The sequence below is a fragment of the Elephas maximus genome, chromosome 18 (genome assembly GCF_024166365.1).
Source record: "Elephas maximus indicus isolate mEleMax1 chromosome 18, mEleMax1 primary haplotype, whole genome shotgun sequence".
Taxonomy (NCBI): domain Eukaryota; kingdom Metazoa; phylum Chordata; class Mammalia; order Proboscidea; family Elephantidae; genus Elephas; species Elephas maximus.
The window spans coordinates 23,441,614-23,460,461 of record NC_064836.1 but is presented as its reverse complement, the minus strand read 5'-3'; the positions used below and the strand labels follow the sequence as shown (position 1 = coordinate 23,460,461).

The 18,848-nt window shown below is 43.9% G+C and overlaps 1 protein-coding gene across 2 annotated transcripts in view; it reads right to left on the bottom strand.

Annotated features, from left to right (window-relative positions):
• Nucleotides 1-18,848, bottom strand: part of TRAF5 (TNF receptor associated factor 5) — a 93,753-nt gene that overhangs the window by 34,031 nt on the left and 40,874 nt on the right. For both annotated transcript variants that reach the window (XM_049858620.1, XM_049858621.1), the window contains exons 2-3: nt 4,994-5,212; nt 3,102-3,159 (exon numbers count right to left, since the gene is read on the bottom strand). In XM_049858620.1, the coding sequence (XP_049714577.1) occupies nt 3,102-3,159; nt 4,994-5,211 (276 nt within the window). In that variant the 5' untranslated portion in view covers nt 5,212. The remainder of the gene's footprint in view (nt 1-3,101; nt 3,160-4,993; nt 5,213-18,848) is intronic.

Genomic DNA, 18,848 nt, shown 5'->3' with positions numbered 1-18,848 from the left:
TAGAAGTCCAAATTCAGGGCACCAGCTCCAGGGGAAGGCTCTCTCTCTGTCAGCTCTGGAGAGAGGGCCTTGTCAACAATCTTTGCCTGGTTGGGGAACTGCTCTTCATAGAAACCCCACGTCCGAAGGATGTGCTCTGCTCCTGACTCTGCTTTCTTGGTGGTATGAGGTCCCCCACTCTCTGCTCGCTTCTCTTTCATCTCTTGTAAGATAAAAGGTGATGCAGACCGTACTCCAGGGAAACCCCCTTTATATTGGATCAGGGATGTGACCTGAGTAAGGGTGTTACATCCCACCCTAATCCTCTTTAACATAATCTAATCTTGCCTCATTAACCACAGGCAGAGATTAGGGTTTACAACACACAGGAAAATGACATCAGATGACAAAACGGTGGACAACCATACGATACTGGGAATCAAGCCAAGTTGACAGATATTTTGGGAGGACACAGTTCAATTCATAATAAACCAAGAGGCAGTCATTTGAAGAGAATAAGGGATACTGTATGGTTTAAAATGAGGAAAGGTATATGTCAGGGTTGTATCCTTTCATCCATCATGCTTATTCAATTTGTATACTGAACAAATAATCAGAAAAACTGGACTATATGGAGAAGAACTTGGCATCAGGATTGGAGGAAGACTCATTAACAACCTGTATTATGCAGCTAACACAACCTTACTTGCTGAAAGTGAAGAGAACTTGAAGCACTTATTGATGAAGATCGAAGACCACAGCTTTAACATAAAGGAAAAAAAAATCCTCACAACTGAACCAATAAGCGATATCATGAAGAAAGGAAAAAAGATTGAAGTTGTCAAGGATTTCATTTTACTTAGATTCACAATCAACATCCATGGAAGCAGCTGTCAAGAAATAAAATGACGCGTTCCATTGGGCAAATCTGCTGCAAAAGACCTCTTCTTTAAAGTGTTCAAAAGCTAAGATGTCATCTTGAAGACTAAGATATGCCTGACCCAGGCAGTGGTGTTTTCAACCACTTTATGTGCATGTGAAAGCTGGATAATGAATAAGGAAGACCGAAGAAGAACTGATGCCTCTGAATTATGGTGTTGGTGAAGAATATTGAATATACCAGAGACTGCCAGAAGAATGAACAAATCCATCTTGGAAAAAGTACAGCCAGAACACTCATTAGAAGAAAGGATGGCAAGACTTCGTCTCACATACTTTGGTCATGTTATCAGGAGAGACCAGTCCCTGGAGATGCACATCATGCTTGGTAAACTAGAGGGTCAGCGAAAAAGAGGAAGACCCTTGACGAGATGGATTGGCACAGTGGCTGTAACAATGGGCTCAAATATAGTAACTGTGAGGATGGCGCAGGACCCGATAGTGTTTCCTTCTGTTGTACAGAGGGTTGCTACGAGTCAGAGCTGACTTGATGGCACCTAACAACAACAGTTCTTAAAGACAATGTTCTACATCCCACTTTGGTGAGTAGCGTTTGGGATCTTAAAAGCTTGCAAGCCTACACAGCCTACACAACCCTAAGACCATAAGAACTAAATGGTGCCTGTCTAACACTACCGACTACTCTGACTGGGATTATAACAGAGGGTCCAGGACAGAGTGGAAGAAAAACGTCAAACAAATGATAAAATGCACAAAAAAGAATGGACTCATTGGTCTAACACAGACTGGAGGAACCCCCAAGACTATGGCCCCTGGAAGTCCTTCTAACTTAGAAGTGAATCCACTGCCAAAGTTCTCCTTTCAGCCAAAGATTAGGCAGGCCTATAAAACAAACAATAACACGTGAGGCACATGCTTCTTAGATCGATCAAGTACACGAGACCAAATGTGCAACACCTGCCCAAAAACAAAGATTAGAAGGCAGGAAAGGATAGGAGAACTGAATGAATGGAACCGGGGAACCTGGGGTGGAAAGGGAAAGAGTGTTGACACAGTGCAGGATTGCAGCTGATGCCATGAAATAATTTGTATAGAAATTTTTGAATGAGAAACTGATTTGCTCTGTAAACTTTCACCTAAATCACACACACATACACACAAAAACCCACAATGAGATACCACTTCATACCCACTGGGACGGCTATAATCAAAAAGATGACTTTAAAGAGGATGTGGAGAAATTGGAAGCCTCATATTGGTTGGACTGTAAAATGGCGCAGCCGCTGTGGAAACAGTTAGGCAGTTCCTTAAAATGCTAATCATGAAGTTACCGTATGACCCAGCAATTTCAGACCTACGTATATACTCAAGAAAAACAAAAACAGATGTCCAAATAAAAACTTGTACATGAATGTTCACTGCAGCATTATTTACCATAGCCAAAAGCAGAAACCACCAAAATGTCAGACAACTGATGAATGGATAAAGCAAATGTAGTATATTCATACAATGGAATAATATTTGGCCATAAAAAGGAGTGAATTACTGATACATGCTACAACGTGGATGAATCTTGAGAACATTATGTTAAGTGAAAAAAGCCAGTCACAAAAGATCACATTTGTATGAAATACCTAGAAAAGGCAAATCAATAGAGACAAAGTAAATTTGTGGTTGCCAGGGGCAGGGAAAGAGGGGTATGGGGAGTGACTGCTGAAGGGTATGGATTTCTTTTTGAAGTGATGACAATATTCTAAAATCACGTAAGGGGTGATGGCTGCACAACTGTGAATATACTAAAAATGGCTGAAATGTACAGTTTAAAAGGTAAATTTTATAGTACACGAATTATAGGTCTATAATATAGAGCTGTTATTATTAACAATAATCAAAGAGTTTTAGAGATTAACCAGATGAGAAAAGGAATTCCAGGAAATAGGATGTTTTGTTTCTTCAAGTGCTCAATGTGCCCGGAGCTAGTATAAGAAGGGGGTAAGGAGAGAGCAGGAGAGGAGACTTAGTGAGGTCACTGTAGACCCAAACAAGCTTCTCCCAAGCAGGGGTAGGAGTGGGGTCTGATCTGACCTCACAGCGAAGGGTATGGATTTTAAGAATGGTCCCCATCTCCCACTCTCCTGCTCCAACCTCTGTGTCCAACTCAAACTGGATACTGTCTCCTTCTCCATCACCAGAGGGCTGCTAAACGAAAGAGATTTTCTTACCTCCTGAGACTTGATAACCTCCTTATCGACAGGGCAGATAGGCACTGCATGTAATTCTCTGGAGAGAAAAATAAAAATGAAGCCAACATTAGGCATCTACTCAACCACTCTTCCAAGTGCAGGCCCAGCAATGGAGCCATCCTCACTCCTGCAGTCTACTCTCAACAAGCCAGTCTCTTTCCTTTCTCTGTATCTTTACACATGCTGTCCCCTCTACTCAGAAGGCCCCCCACCCCCTACCACAGCACCTCCACAGGTTGCAGTCTGTCTGAAGGACTGCTACCCACCCTCCAGAAACCAAGTCAAATACTGAGCTCCCAGAGTTAAGTGGCCCCCTGCCTAGGCTCATACAGCTCTTTGCAAAGCTTTTTGCTTGTCACACTGGATCATAATCTGTCTCCTTCGCTACTGGGAAGTTCCAGAGGGCAGAGACTGGGTCCTGTTCCACACTGTACCCTCTAGTGCTTCAACTCTGTACACTAGAGCTGGGCAAAGTGCTTGGAATGCACAAGTGCAGAATGAACACAGCAATGAATGAGAATGTGCTGTAAATAACAAGACCACCATCATCCCCTTTCAAAGCTTGGCTGAGTGCAACAATGTGCTTACTGCCACACATAACAAAGTCCTAAAGTTTGTTTCCATCTCTCTCCTGGTGCCTCTCTCAAAATGGCATGTCCCAGGTTTACAGGTGCCCAGAAGGGACAGCATCCATGTGGGCAAGGTTCCTTCTGGATGCTATACCTCTGCCTTAATGCAAGGAAAGAAAGCCCAGGTGACTACAACAAAGACACCAGGAGATACAGGTCCCTCCCAGCTGCTAACTCCCCACCACAGACAGTGCACCCAGGTTTACCTTCACAAGCAATATAGGTGGGGCCTGATTTTAGGAAAAGGTGAATATCTATAAATAAAAAATAAGTGGCAAAAAATGAAGATGACTCCTCAGGCCCTCACAGAGGAATCCTAGGAGAGCTTCTCTTCATATTCAGAGTTCTTGGCTGACCACAGCAATTCTGAAAACCCTGATTACAGTTGAATGGCCACAGCTCACACCTAGATCCCAGGCACCCACCCCACCCCATCCCTAGATCCCAGACACCCCCCCCACTGATTCCTGACACCCCCAACCCCTACACACACTTAGATCCCAGACATTCCCACCCCCTACACACATGTACATCCCTGATACTCCCACCCCCTACACACACTTAGGTCCCTGACACCCCCACCCCTACATACACTTAGATCCCTGACACCCCCACCCCCTACAGATTCCTGATACCCCCATCCCCTACACACACTTAGATTCCTGACACCCCCACCCGTTACACACACTAAGCTCCCTGACACCCCCACCCGCTACATACACTTAGATCCCTGACACCCCCACCCGCTACACACACTTAGATCCAACACCCCCACCCCACCACCACACTTAGATCCCTGACACCACCACCCCCTGCACACACTTAGATCCCTGACACCCCCATCCACTACACACTTAGCTCCCTGACACCCCCACCCGCTACATACACTTAGATCCCTGACACCCCCACCCGCTACACACACTTAGATCCGATACCCCCACCTCCTACACACACTTAGATCCAACACCCCCACCCCACCACCACACTTAGATCCCTGATACCCCACCTCCTACACACACTTAGATCCGACACCCCCAGCCTACCACCACACTTAGATCCCTGACACCCCCACCCCCTACACACACTTAGATCCCTGACACCCACACCCCACCACCACACTTAGATCCCTGACACCCCCACTCCCTACACACACTTAGATCCCTGACACCTCCACCCCCTACATACACTTAGATCCCAGACACCCCCATCCCCCACTGTCTGGCTGTGGCCCTGCCTACTTACCTCAGGGACAGGATGCAGTGCTCGCAGAAGCGGTGCCCACACCCAGTCTGGTGGGGATTGTGAAGCACGGAGTGGCAGAAGGCACATCTGTAGCGCTCTTCTAATTGCTCCACAAACCAGTATTCAGTGTTGGGCTCAAAGTCCAAGGAAATGGAGCTGGTAGAATTCTGGCGCATGAAACCACAGGGGACACCTCTTTGTTCTTCAGGATAAGCCATGCTTCGGGTTCAAGAGAAGAGAAGGAAAATTAAGGGTACAAAACACCGAACCAACTACAGCCATCAGGCGTTTTAATGATTTATTTCATAATCACCTCCATGGTCATTCCATCCTGACTTTACAACAGCAGTAGCAACCTCCTGCCATGGAGGGCCCCACAGAGGTGAGATGGAGTGCACAGGTGGCAGGAGGCACCAGATGCTGTTAGCAAGGGGTCTTTGTTCCTTCAGCTCTTTGCTCATCAGCTTTTTACAGTTTGGCCACATCCTTGGACAATACAGCCAGGTGTTACCTACATTCTAAGCAATTTTTTTTTTCTCCTCACTCAATTGAGAGTACTGAATGAACATTTCGGTATCAAGTTAAAATTTTTCAGAAGCAAGACACTTGCACTGGAATTCATCTATTTCACCACCACCAAGCTACATGATTTTTACCAGAACTAAATAAGAGCCCATTAACTGCTTTTCCCTCCAATCTATTCTGCATACTACAGCCAGGGCAGTATTTTCAAAATGCAGGAATGATTCAAGGTTACCTCCCCTGCTTAAACATCTTTCAGTGGCTCCCAGGGCTCTTAAGGTAAAGTCCAGAATCCTAAACAAGCTACAGGACATGGGATGCCTGCCTCCCTGCCCAATAAAACAGCATCCTGGACCACTCTTCACCTTGCTTTCTACACTCCAGCCCCCAGAGTAAGGCAGTAGGGTGTACAAAACTCAGCACAGGTTCCCTGACTATATTCTATTCTCTTTCCTAGCACAAGAGTCTATCGTATTCATTTGCTTGTATGTCCATCTTTCTCTACAACAGTGGCTCTCAAACATTTTGGTCTCAGCATCCCTTTGCATTCTTAAAAATTGAGGACCCCAATGATATTTACTGCATTAAAAATTAAAACTGGAGAACTAAAAAATGTTTTCATTAATTCACTTTAAAATAATAGTAGTTCGATTATGTGTTAACATAATGTATTTTTATGAAAAATATTCCAAAAAAAAAATTCAGTGAGAACAGTGTTGTTTTACATTTTGCGTATCTCTTTAACATTTATTTGGCTTTAATAGAAGACAGCCTGACCCTTGTATCTACTTCTGTGTTCAGTCTGTTGCAGTGTCACACGTCATGTAGCTTCTGGAAAACTCCACTGTACACTCGTGAGAGCATCAGAATGAAATCGGGCAAATGACATCTTAGTATTATGCAAATAGTTTTTTTAATTAATTTTTATTGTAGTAAAAAAACATATATAACAAAACATTTGCCATTTTAACCATTTTTAAGTGTCTAACTCAGTGACATCAATTACACTCACCATATTGTGTCACCATCGCCACTATCCATGAAAATAGTTGGACCATGCAGATCCCCTAAAAGGATCTCCAGAAGCCTCAGGCAGTGGTGTGCCGGTAAATGTTTAGCCACCCACCTCTTGGGAGAAAAGCCCTGGTTTTGTAGGATTTGTTAATTTCTGTGGTTAAATACTCCTACCATGGCTGAGTTTCAAGCTACCAAAATGAAAAGTCACTGAACTCAGAGTTGGAAAGAGATGAGCAAAACTGGTTCTTGTGAGCTCCTAAGGGTCCCTGATGCATACTTTGAGAACTACTGCTCTACTAGCCTACCAGGTGGGCTTGTGGCTTATCAGTGTTTGTCCTGGGAGGGTCAAGTACACTGCGACTCTCACAGACAGTCTCGGCTTCTGCAGAAGCCTGAGGACTGAATGCCCCGTCCTTCCTGTCCCAGACCAATGTGTATCTTCCCCAGCCCTACTCAACACTCAGCTCTGCCCACGCCATCTGCTGACCAATTCACCCCCTAATCTGTTGCCATCTCATCCAATATTTGTTTTTAGAAATTTATTTTTATCCAATTACACACTTTAGAAAATAAGCACTTATATTCTGCTATAAACTGATGGACTTTAGATGTTTCAGCTGGATGTTTTTGTACAGAACGAGCTGTGACGTCATCCAGGACAGGCCCTGCTTCCTTCCTCGTAACGTCCCTTACCCCACATCCCTGCTCGGGAAACAGAATCAATTCGCTGTGCTCACTGACATGGGAGTGTCCCAATAACAGAACCATAATAACCGACGTATCTTCACTTAACAAATATATTTCTGTAATTAATTCGACACTTCCAGCTGGTACAGTCACCCTCAGGCAGCTATTTAGTGGAAATGAATGAGCTCGTTTTATTAAAATCTTTTCCTCTGTGTATAATATCTTATGTAACAGGAACAGCAAAGTAGTTTTGTTCTTGCAAAAAAAAAAAAAAAAATTCATCAGAATGACTCTTGGAGCTTGTTCACTTATGGTTCTGCAGTAAACAGTGCCTCCCTGATGCCATGGATGAGTGCAGAGTGCCTCCTCCTGTGAAGAGGTAGTAATGCAAACCAAGACAGATAAGAGAACATGACATCCCATCCGCTGCCTAAGAACTCTGGCTGAGTTCTGAATGCCATTTTTTTAGCTTCATGAATGATGCATCTTTCCCGTGTGGATTTTTCAGGAATTCTAAAGGAAAGCCATGGATGCCATGATTTAAACTCTTCGCTTACATATTTCTTCTGATTCATTTCTAGAGAGCACATAACAAACTGTCCAACGTTCGGAAGCAACATAAGTTTAGCTTTTAATGATGATAGGAAGGACACATATCTTCAGAGTTTAGTCTCAGTTTAACAAAGAAAGGTCCTTGTCTGTCTGTCCACACTATATTCAAAGTCCCCCAACATCCTGTTTAGATTAATGAAGGCTTGTAAAACTTGGGAATGTTTTTATATATTTCATGATAGCAAGATATTTACAGCTGCTGCAGTACATTGACAGGAAACTGGCAGAAGTTCAAGCCAGACTGAGAAGAGGGTGTGGAATAAGGTGTATCATTGCTGATGTCAGACAGATCTTGGCTGAAAGCAGAGAATACCAGAAAGATGTTCATCTGTGTTTTTTCTAGGCAAAGGCATCCAACTGTGTGAATCATAACAAATTCTGGACAACCTTCTGAAGAATGGAAATTCCAGAACAATTAATTGTGCTTATGTGGAACCTGTACACAGACCAAGAGGCAGCCATTCGAACAGAACAAAGGGATACTGTGTGCTTTAAAATCAGGAAAAGTGTGTGTCAGGGTTCTGTCCTACCACCATAGTTATTCAGTCTGTATGCTGAGGAAATAATTCAAGAAGCTGTACTATATGACAAAGGACAAAGTGTCAGGGTTGGAAGAAGACTTATTTATAATCTGTGTTATGCAGATGACACAACCTTGCTTGCTGAAAACAAAGAGGACTTGAAGCACTTATTGATGAAGATCAAAGATTACAGCCTTCAGTATGGATTACATCTCAACAAAAAACCTCACAACTGGGCCAATAAGCAACATCATGATAAACAGAGAAAATAAGTTGTCCAGGATTTCACTTTACTTGGATCCACAATCAACGGCTATGGAAGCAGCAGTCAAGAAATCAAACAACGTATTGCATTGGGAAAATCTGCTGCAAAAGACCTCTTTTAAGTATTCAAAAACAAAGAAGTCACTTTGAGGATTAAGGTACACCTGACCCAACCCATGGTATTTTCAATTGCCTCCTATGCATGTGAAAGCTGGACAAAAAATAAGGAAGGCCAAAGAAGAATTGATGCTTTTGAATTACGGTGTTGGCAAAGAATACTGAACACACCGTGACCTGCCAGAAGAACTAACAAATGTGTCTTGAAAGAAGTAATGCCAGAGTGTTCCTTGGAAGCAAAGATGGCACAACTTCATCTCACTTACTTTGGACATGTTATCAGGAGGGATCAGTTCTTAGAGAAGAGCATCAAGCCCTGATTTTGACTTTTAGCCTCCAGAACTGTGAGAAAATAAATTTCTGCTCTTTAAAGCCATCTACTTGTGGTATTTGTGTTAGAGCCGCACTAGGTAACTAAGACACTATGGGTCAAATCCCACAGTGAAAAGGGGAAGACCAGAGACCTGGGCTCTGTCCCTACTCTGTCATTCACCAGCTGTGAAACCTTGGGCAAGACACCCCTGCAGCCAGCCCCTCTGATCTGCACAGTCCTTCACTGAATCATTGTCTATGTCCTGAGAATGCAGAGACACGTGACATCGTGCCTACCCTTGAGGCCCTCTAAGTTGAGCGGAGGAAATGGGACTTGGAAATGATAAACCACAATACCCAGGGGCCAGTACCATAAAAAATTTAAATAAAGAATTGCTGAAGCTCAGCTGAGGGGAAGCTAACACTTTCTGGGATGTCAGTGCTGATTTCCCAAAGAAAGCATCTCAGTTGGTCTTGAAGAGGGAGGAGGAATTTTCTAGATGAAACAGATAAAAAAAAAAATTTCCAGAGGGTATTGTAAAAGTTCTGGAATGGTTAATAATTAACTGCAGCTGAAATGGAATTAAGAGAATGTGCCAATCATTGTCTGTTTGCTCTCAGATTCATTCCCTCCTCTGCCTTTGCCCTAGTCTGTATCATGAGGTGGGGGTAGAGCTGGCCCCTGCAAACTGTTTCCCAGGCTACCAGGCTCACTGACTTTTGACTAAGCCCAACCAATGAGAGGGACTGGCAGGAAACTGAGGGTGAGAGGAAGGGAGAAGCCAGGGTATTTCTCCCTCATCCTTGGTGTTAGGCAGCATCTCTCAGCAGACTGAGTTTTCTCCTTGTCTCTAACAACCACCAGATGGCCCCTCTTTCTGGGGTCTAGTTCCCTCCAGATAGTCCCAGCATGGCCCCAGGCTCCTAGGCTTTGGAAACACCATTTTCTCCCTTTGTCCTTTCAGCTGCAGAGCTGGTAGGCAGCTCCCGGCTATGGCTTATCTCAGATTGCCTCAATTGAAGAAGCTGTTTGGCTTCCAAACTTTTCCATCACCGGTGTAACCAATTCTGTGCAACTAAATTCTTTCTGTCAGAAACATCTAGAAAGGTCTCTGTGAGATATAAGTGAGGAGAGAGAGTGGAGAAGCATATTGTGAAGAGCCCTGAATGTGTGCCGCGGTCAGGGATTTCAAGTTTTACCTGTGTTTTTCAAAAACTTATGGTTTTTATCTTCTTAAAGATGCCAAACATGGAGGGCAAGCCCAAGCAGGGAGCTAAGGGAAGAGCCTACTACAACAGGGCAAATGGGGATGATAGCAACCTAATCTAAGGCAATGGCAAAGGGATGCCATGCCATTCTGAGATAAAATGCAAGGATTTAGAAATGGGTTAGATGGAAGGGCTGAGGGAAGAGTGTTGAGGGTGACTCCCAGTTCCAGTATGGCAAACTAGGCAGATGATGGCATCAGTAAGAGAGAATGAAGGAGAGAAGCACAGGATGTGGGTAGGAGGCGATGCTGAGTTGAGTACGAGACATATCAAGTCTGGGGTGCCTGGGACAGTCTTAGGGGAATGGAGGTGGGTCAGACCAGCTAACGTCGAACATTTCTTTCAGTCTAAAATTAAGAGTCCCAGGAATGGCCACATTTCCTTCCTAACATTATGGTGTCAATAACTGTTTTAAAACTTCCCAGGACATTAACTTTTTTTTCACTTTATAGTGTTTTAGTAATGGGATTTGATGTTATAGGTTTAGCTCTGTGCCAGGAAAATAAGGTCTGGGAAGTTAAGACATCACAGAGAGCACATGGAAAAACTCCTTGAAGCTAGGACTAAAGTCTGCTGCCCACTCACCCCTGGAGCACAGCCCTTGTGTCACATCCTGTGGAGAATTTAACATGTGCTGCTTTCCCCAAAGTATCTCTCCTTCAGTCTTGAGTGAGCCCCCATGCTTTACTAGGCCTGCAATTACAACTATTAATGATTGGATTAGACAAAAACTCACAGGCTCCAGGGGCTGTTGTTAAATGTACATGGTGTGTGTGAGGACTGTACGAGGGAACTCCACCCCTTTACCAAGGCTCCTTTGCAAGGCAGTGCAGGAGGTTAAGAGCTGAAGAGTCAAGAGAGAGTACTTTCTGTGGGAGGTGAAATGTCCAAGGAACAGGTGATAAGGTGGGGGCTCAAAGACTGCCCAGGAGCCCAGGATGGTCCCTGAGCCATGAACAACTGACAGGTACCACAACACTGGCCAGTGAAAGCTGCCCAGCCATGAGATGGGCTGCTGGGAGGAAAACTGCCCTTTTCTCAGCTCTGCTCAGGCCTCTGGGTATGTAAGGAGCCAACTCCCTAACATCCACATTCAGCAATATGGGGAGGGTACAAATACGTTATTCCCCAAACTCACCCAAGACCCAATGATGGGAGTCAAGACTACGGTTCGAGATAAGGAAACCTTAAATGTCAAATCCCTAGGATGCAGTGACCCCAAGGAGACTCTAGAATCTGTGCCCTCAGCAGCATTCTAAGGAGAACAGCCCTGGCTAGGACTGCAAGAGGCACACCTGCTAGATGGACAGGTAACTCCTGCTCAAGGTCATCTAGCCCTGGAATTCAGTGATTCTACTCTTCCAGGAAGAGGAACAGTTGCTACCAAGGAAGTAAGAAGAAAAAAGAAAAACCCATCAGGATCTACACACTTTATCGATTATTATTATGTTATCACCAAGGCACATGGAAGAACTGAATGAGCTCAAATTCATTTCCAAAGCCTGTCTGTAAGCACTAAGCAAATCTTTCCTCTGAAGAAAAAACCCTCAAGACAACTGCTAGGCCTCTGCTCTAACCCTTTAACATTCTCTTCCTCTCTACTCTTACGCAGATTATTTCCATAGTTTAAGAAAAGAAAAAAGATAACTTTGTGTGACCTCTGGGAGAAGCTGGCCTTGGTGGTGTAGTGGTTAAGAGCTCAGCTACCAACCATGAGGTCAGCAGTTTGAATCCACCAGCAGCTCCCTGGAAACCCTATGGGTGGCTATGAGTCAGAATCGACTCGACGGAGACGGCAACATGTTTGGTTTGGGTTTTAATCATGTAGGGTAGACAAAGAGGAAGGGCCCTGGAGAAATGAAGAAGTAATGACTCCATTTTCCATCAGGCCTTATTTGGTGGGGGAGATACCAGGGCCCCACCATACCAGACAATATGTGCAACAGTCCATCAACCCACCATCCTGACAATGGGGTGACTGGTGTTGGTGCCTCAGAGGCAGAGAGAGGGCATGTTTTTCTTTTCTTTCCCTCATACTTTCACAAAAGACAGTTTTCTTGGAAACAGGATGAAAAGTGATGTAGGTATGATTTTAACTCCTTTACAGAGAAGTGTGATTTCTCATCAAGTGGTCAGGGAATCTCTGGTTCCTCATTTTCCAGGTGGTGCAGCAAGGCACTGCTGGGGCAGAAAACCCATTAAAACCAAAGCTGTTGCCATCGAGTCAATTCCGACTCATAGCGACCCTGTAGGACAGAGTAGAACTGCTCCATAGGGTTTCCAAGGAGCGGTGGATGGATTCGAACTTCCGATGTTTTGGTTAGCAGCTGTAGCTCTTAACCACCGCACCACCAGGGCTAGGGCAGAGGAGGGGTTTCAACGGCTGAAGGGCCCCATCCCTTCTGGGTCCCCAAGCCCACGGCTATCCTGATGCTGCTGCTGTGCTGCCTTAACCTCAGTCTCACTTAGAGGGAGAACTCTCTCTCCCAGAATTCTGTATGGGCCATCTGGCCTCAGGAGACTTTTTTAGATTTGCTCTCATAATTCGGACTGAGAGAAACAAATCAAGAAAAGACTACTAATCTTCCCGCATGAAAACTTTCCCCTTTAGGGAGCTTTGCTTGCCTTGAGGACTCTTGGCCCCATTCTCAGCTTCCTCAGCTCCTGCTCTATCACAGCCCCCCTGCTGTCTGGGGACAGGTGCAGGAGCCCCTCAAGGGAGGGGACTGTCTTCAGATCCTCAGCGCCAGGGCTACACCTGACACAGAACCCAAACCCAAAGCTCTCACCATCGAGTAGAGTCTGACTCATACCATCCCTATGGGACAGAGCATAACTGCCCCATACGGTTTCCAAGGAGCACCTGGTGGATTTGAACTGCCAATCTTTCGGTTACTGGCACAGAGGACTCAGTAACTGTGGTGAATAAGAAAATAAAATTAGAAGTAATGTGTGCGGCCACAGTGGGAAAGGGCTGTCGGCTGTGGGGCCACGAATACAACCTAGGACAATTTGTAAGGAGGCAGAGAGAAAGTGGCTGACGTAGATATGGAATGGACACTAAGTGCCGGAACTGGATATGGGTTACATTACAGTTACTGAGGCTAAGTCCAGGCACAAACCCAGGTAATTTACATGCATTAGCTCATTTTAGTCTTGACAACAATGTTATGACATATTTATTATTATCATTATCCCTATTTTTCTAATGAGGAAACTGGCCTTGGAGAGGTCATATGACCAGATAGTGGTGGGGACCCTCAGGGGATGAGGAGGCACTGAGATTCCTCCCTGCCCTCCAAGTTACGCCAAGAGGCAGTGTAGGGCACTGGTTAAAAGCATGGACTCTGCAGTGGACCTGCCTGCATTCAAATCCAGGTTCTACCCTTAGTAGCTAAGAGACCTCAGGTAAGTGATTTTCTCTCCATGCTTTTCAGTTTGCTCATCTTTAAAATGGTAGTGATGATAATAATTGTTCTCATGGATTGAATTGTGTCTCTCAAAAATGTGTGTCAACTTGGTTAGGCCATGATTCCCAGTATTGTGTGGTTGTCCTCCATTTTGTGATTGTAATTTTATGTTAAAGAGGATTAGGGTGAGATTTTAACACCCTTACTAACATCACATCCCTGATCCAACGTAAAGGGAGTTTCCCTGGAGTGTTGCCTATATCACCTTTGATCTTACAAGAGATAAAAGGAAAAGGAAGTGAGCAGAGGGTTGGGGACCTCATACCACCAAAAAAGCAGCTCTGGGAACAGAGTGCGTCCTTTGGGCCTGGGGTCCCTGCGTGGAGAAGCTCCTAGTCCAGGGGAAGATTGAGAGAATAAACTTCTGTTTGTCAAAGCTATCCACTGTGGTATTTCTGTTACAGAAGCACTATATGACAAAGAAAGTAGTTACCTCAGAGAAATTTTGAGAATTAAATTAATACTATATAGCAGGGGCTGGCCAGTCCACCATCTGTTTTAGTAAGTGAAGTTTTACTGGCACCCAACCATGCTCATTCCTTTACATAGTCTATGGCTCTTTTTACTCTACAACAGCAGAGCTGAGTAGTTGCCACAGAGACCATATGGCCTGCAAAGCTGAAAATATTTACTCTCTGGTCCTTTACAGACTCTGTTTGCTGACCCCTGCTATACATGAAAAGCTTATAATGGTGGTACACAGTAAGTACTATAAACCAAAACCAAACCAGCTGTTGCTGAATCAACCCCCAAGTCATGGTGGTCCCACGTATGTCAGAATAGAACTGTGCTCCACAGGGTTTTCACAGCTATGATCGTTTGGAAGTAGACTGTCAGGTCTTTCTTCCAAGGTACCTATGGATGGGTTCAAACTGCCAACCTTTTGGTTAGTAGCTGAACACTTAACCATTTGCACCACCTAGGGACTCCAAAGTACTGTAAGGGATGCTATTAAGTATTACCTCATTTTGTGGTACTTCACTTTATTGTGCTTCACAGATATTGCATTTTTTTAACAAATTGAAGTTTGTGGCAATCCTGTGTCAAACAAGTCTATCAGCACCATTTTTCCAACAGCATGTGCTCATTTCATGTCTCTGTCTCATATTTTGGTAATCCTCATAATGTTTCAAACTTTTTCATTATTATTATATCTGTTATGGTGATCTGTGATCAGTGATCTTTGATGTTACTATTGTAGTTGTTTTGGGGAGCCACAAACCGCACCCATGTAAGAGAGTGAACGTAATTGATAAATGTTGTGTGTGTTCTGACTGCTCCACTGACTGGCCATTCCCTAGTCTCTCTCCCTCTCCTAGGGCCTCCCTATTCCCTGAGACAAAACAATATTGAAATCAGGCCAATTAATAACCTACAACAGCCTCAAAGTGTTCAAGTGAAAGGAAGAGTTGTGCATCTCTCACTTTAAATCAAAAGCCAGAAATAATTCAGCTTAGTGATGAAGGCACGTCAAAAGCTGAGATAGGCTGAAAGCTAGGCCTCTTGAGCCAAACAACCAAGATGAACACAAAGAAACGCTCCTGAAGGAAATTAAAAGTGCTACTCAAGTGAACACACAATTGATAAGAAAGCAAAACAGTCTTATTGCTGATATGGAAAAGGCTGAGAGTGGTGAGGAAGCTGGGGAAGGAAAGTTTGAAGCTAGCAGAGGCTGGTTCATGAGGTTTAAGGAAAAAAGCCATCTCCGTGACATAAAGTGCGAGGTGAAGCAGCAAGTTATCCAGATCTAGTTAATATAACTGATGAAGGTTACACTACAGAACAAACTTTCACTGCAGACAAAACCGCCTTATATTGCAAGAAGGTGCCATCTAGGGCTTTCACAGCAAGAGAAGTCAACGCCTGGCTTTAAGGCTTCCAAGGACAGGTTGACTCTCTTGTTAGGGGTTAATGCAGCTGGTGACTTTAAGGTGAAACCAATGCTCATTTATCAACTTCTTCCAAACTCCTGTTAATGTTGATATTTTGACCTCCTCCCATGAATCATGAATGTCCTCGATGGCATCTAGAATAGTGACTCTCTTACAGAAGGTTTTCGATTTACAAGATCATAAAGCCTTTAAGAATTATGCTAAATCTACTCTTTCTGTGCACTATAACTGGAACAACAAAGCCTGGATGACAGCACATCTGTTTATAACATGGTTTACTGATCATTTTAAGCCCACTGTTGAGACCTACTGCTCAGAAAAAAGATTCCTTTCAAAATATTACTGCTCATTGACAACGCACCTGGTCACCCAAGAGCTCTGATGGAAGATGTACAAGGAAATTAATGTTGTTTTCATGCCTGCTAACACATCACCCATTCTGCAGCCCACAGATCAAGGGGTAATTTCGACTTTCAAGTCTTATTATTTAAGAAATACATTTTGGTCTGACAGAGACTCGAGAAACCCCGAGAGTATGACCCCTGGACACCCTTTTAATTCAGCACTTTAGTCACTCCTGAAGTTCACCCTTTGGCCAAAGATTAGACAGGTCCACAAAACAAACAATAACACATGTGAGGAACATGCTTCATAGTTCAATCGCGCATACAAGACTAAATGGGCACACCAGCCCAAAAGCAAAGATGAGAAGGCAGGAAGGGACTAGAAAACTGGATGAATGGAAATGCAGAAAACCCGAGGTGGCGAATGGGAGAGTTTTGATGCATCACAGGGTTGGCAACCAACGTCACAAAACAACTTGCATATTCATTGTTTAATGAGAAACTAATTTGTTCTGTAAACTTTTACCTGAAGCACAAAAAAAAAGCACAATAAAGGAAAAAAAAACACATTTCGTAAGGCTATAGCTGCCATAGATAGTGATACCTCTGATGAATCTGGGCAAAGTAAACTGAAAACCTTCTGGAAAAGATTGACTACCCTAGATGCCATTAAGAACATTTGTGATTCATGGGAGGAGGTCAAAATATCAACATTAACAGGGCTTTGGAAGAAGTTGATTCCAACTCCCATGGATGACTTTGAGGGGTTCAAGACTTCAGTGGAGGAAGTAACTGCAGATCTGGTGAAAGGAGCAAGAGAATTAGATTTAGAAGTGGAGCTTGAAGATGGGACTGAACTGCTGCAATCTCATGATAAAACTTTAACAGATAAGGAGTTGCTTCTTATGGATGAGCAAAGAAAAGTAGTTTCCTGAGATGGAATCTATTCCTGGTGAAGTTGCTGTGAACATTGTTGAAATAACAACAAAGGATTTAGGATATTACATAAACTTAGTTGATAAAGCAGCAGCAGGGTTTGAGGGGATTGACTCTAATTTTGAAAGTTGTACTGTGGGTAAAATGCTATCAAACAGGATCATATGCTACAGAGAAATCTTTCATGAAGGAAGAGTCAATCGATACAGCAAACTTCATTGTTGTCTTATCTTAAGAAACTGCCAAAGCCATCCTAGCCTTCAGGAACTACCCTGATCAGTCAGCAGCCATCAACATCGAGGCAAGATCCTCCACTAGTAAAACGATTACGATGCACTGAAGGCTCAGATGATGGTTAGCATTTTTTAGCAATAATGTATTTTTTAATTAAGGTATGTAATTATTTTTTTAGATTGCTACTGTACACTTAATATACTGCTAAAAAATGGTGTAAACATAAATTTCATACACACTGGGAAACAAAAAAAATTCACGTGACTTGCTTTATTGTGCTATTTGCTTTATTTCAGTGGTCTAGAACCAAACTCGCAGTATCTTCAAAGTATGTCTGTATTTTTATTATTAAGCATTCACCCCTCCATCAACATTCCCACTCTGAGGATAACCTGATTGCCAGCCACTGTATCAGACTCCTGGGTTCAGTGGTGAAAAAGACAGACATGGTTCAAGCCTCCTCCCACTGAGTTTACGATCTAATGGAGGAGACAAAGGATTAAACAAGTAAACAAGATAATTACAGACTGGGCTAAGTTCTTTGAAAGATGTTGAGACAGAAATTGTGGGGGACACTTTAGACTGGAAGGTCTTGCGGAGGAGGTGATATCTGAACAGCAACCTGACACATGAGAAGCAGCATGTGTGAGGAGTTGGAGGGAGAACATTCTAGACAGTGGGGACAGCAAGAGAAATTCTGGGAAAGGGCTCACCACATTTCAGAAATAGGAAGGGGGCCGGTGTTGCATAAGTGTCCTGGACAAGAGGAATGAAGAGTGATAGGAGATAAAGCGGGAGCCAGATCACACAGGGCCTTGTGGCCCATGAGAAGGAGTTTGGATTTATTATAAGAGTGGAGCAACAGAAGGCCACACGAAAGTTTTTAAGCAGCCAGTGGCGTTGTCTGTTTCGTAACCTAAAAAAAACATGTTTTCCTCCTCACAAGAACCTGCTCACTTCACCCAGTGCATTATCTTAAATGCACTGGACTATCTCCCACTAGACATTTATTCATTCAGTCATTTTTAAACAGAATTTGTTTTTGAGATGAAAATACACCTAACAAGAGGTTAGTTCAAGATGGTGGAATAGTCAGATGCTTCCTGTCGTCCCTCTTACAACAAAGACCCGAAAAACCAAGTGAATCGATTATGTACGGCAATCTAGGAACCCTAATTATCAAAGACAAAGCTGAAGAATTGGACTGAGTGGCAGGTGGAAAGAGAGACAAATCAAAAGCAGCAGAGATGTGCAGATCGCAAGACTGCCAGTGCTCTGCTAGCTGAGTCTGTGCAGTGCACACGGGCTGAGGCAAGTGCATCATTCAAAGATGAGTCTCACCACATCAGGTGCAGCCAAGTGGCAGTGAATCTGCATGCACCTCCAGAACCAAGTAGGAGCAACACCAGACCTGTGAAAGTTAAGTGCAAGCTACTAACTTACCATATGGGGGAAAAATAACCCCTCGCCTTCCCAAAGTTTCACAGTGGAGAAGTGTTTCCTCCCCGTCACCCACCGCCCACCCTGCCCTACTCCGACACCAGCCCCTCAGTATTAAAAAATGCCACACCCCCTAAGCTGGGCACTCAGGGCTGGACAGGAAGCCCTGCCCCTTCACCCAGTCACTGACATAAGGTCCATGGACTTGTGGCACCCTT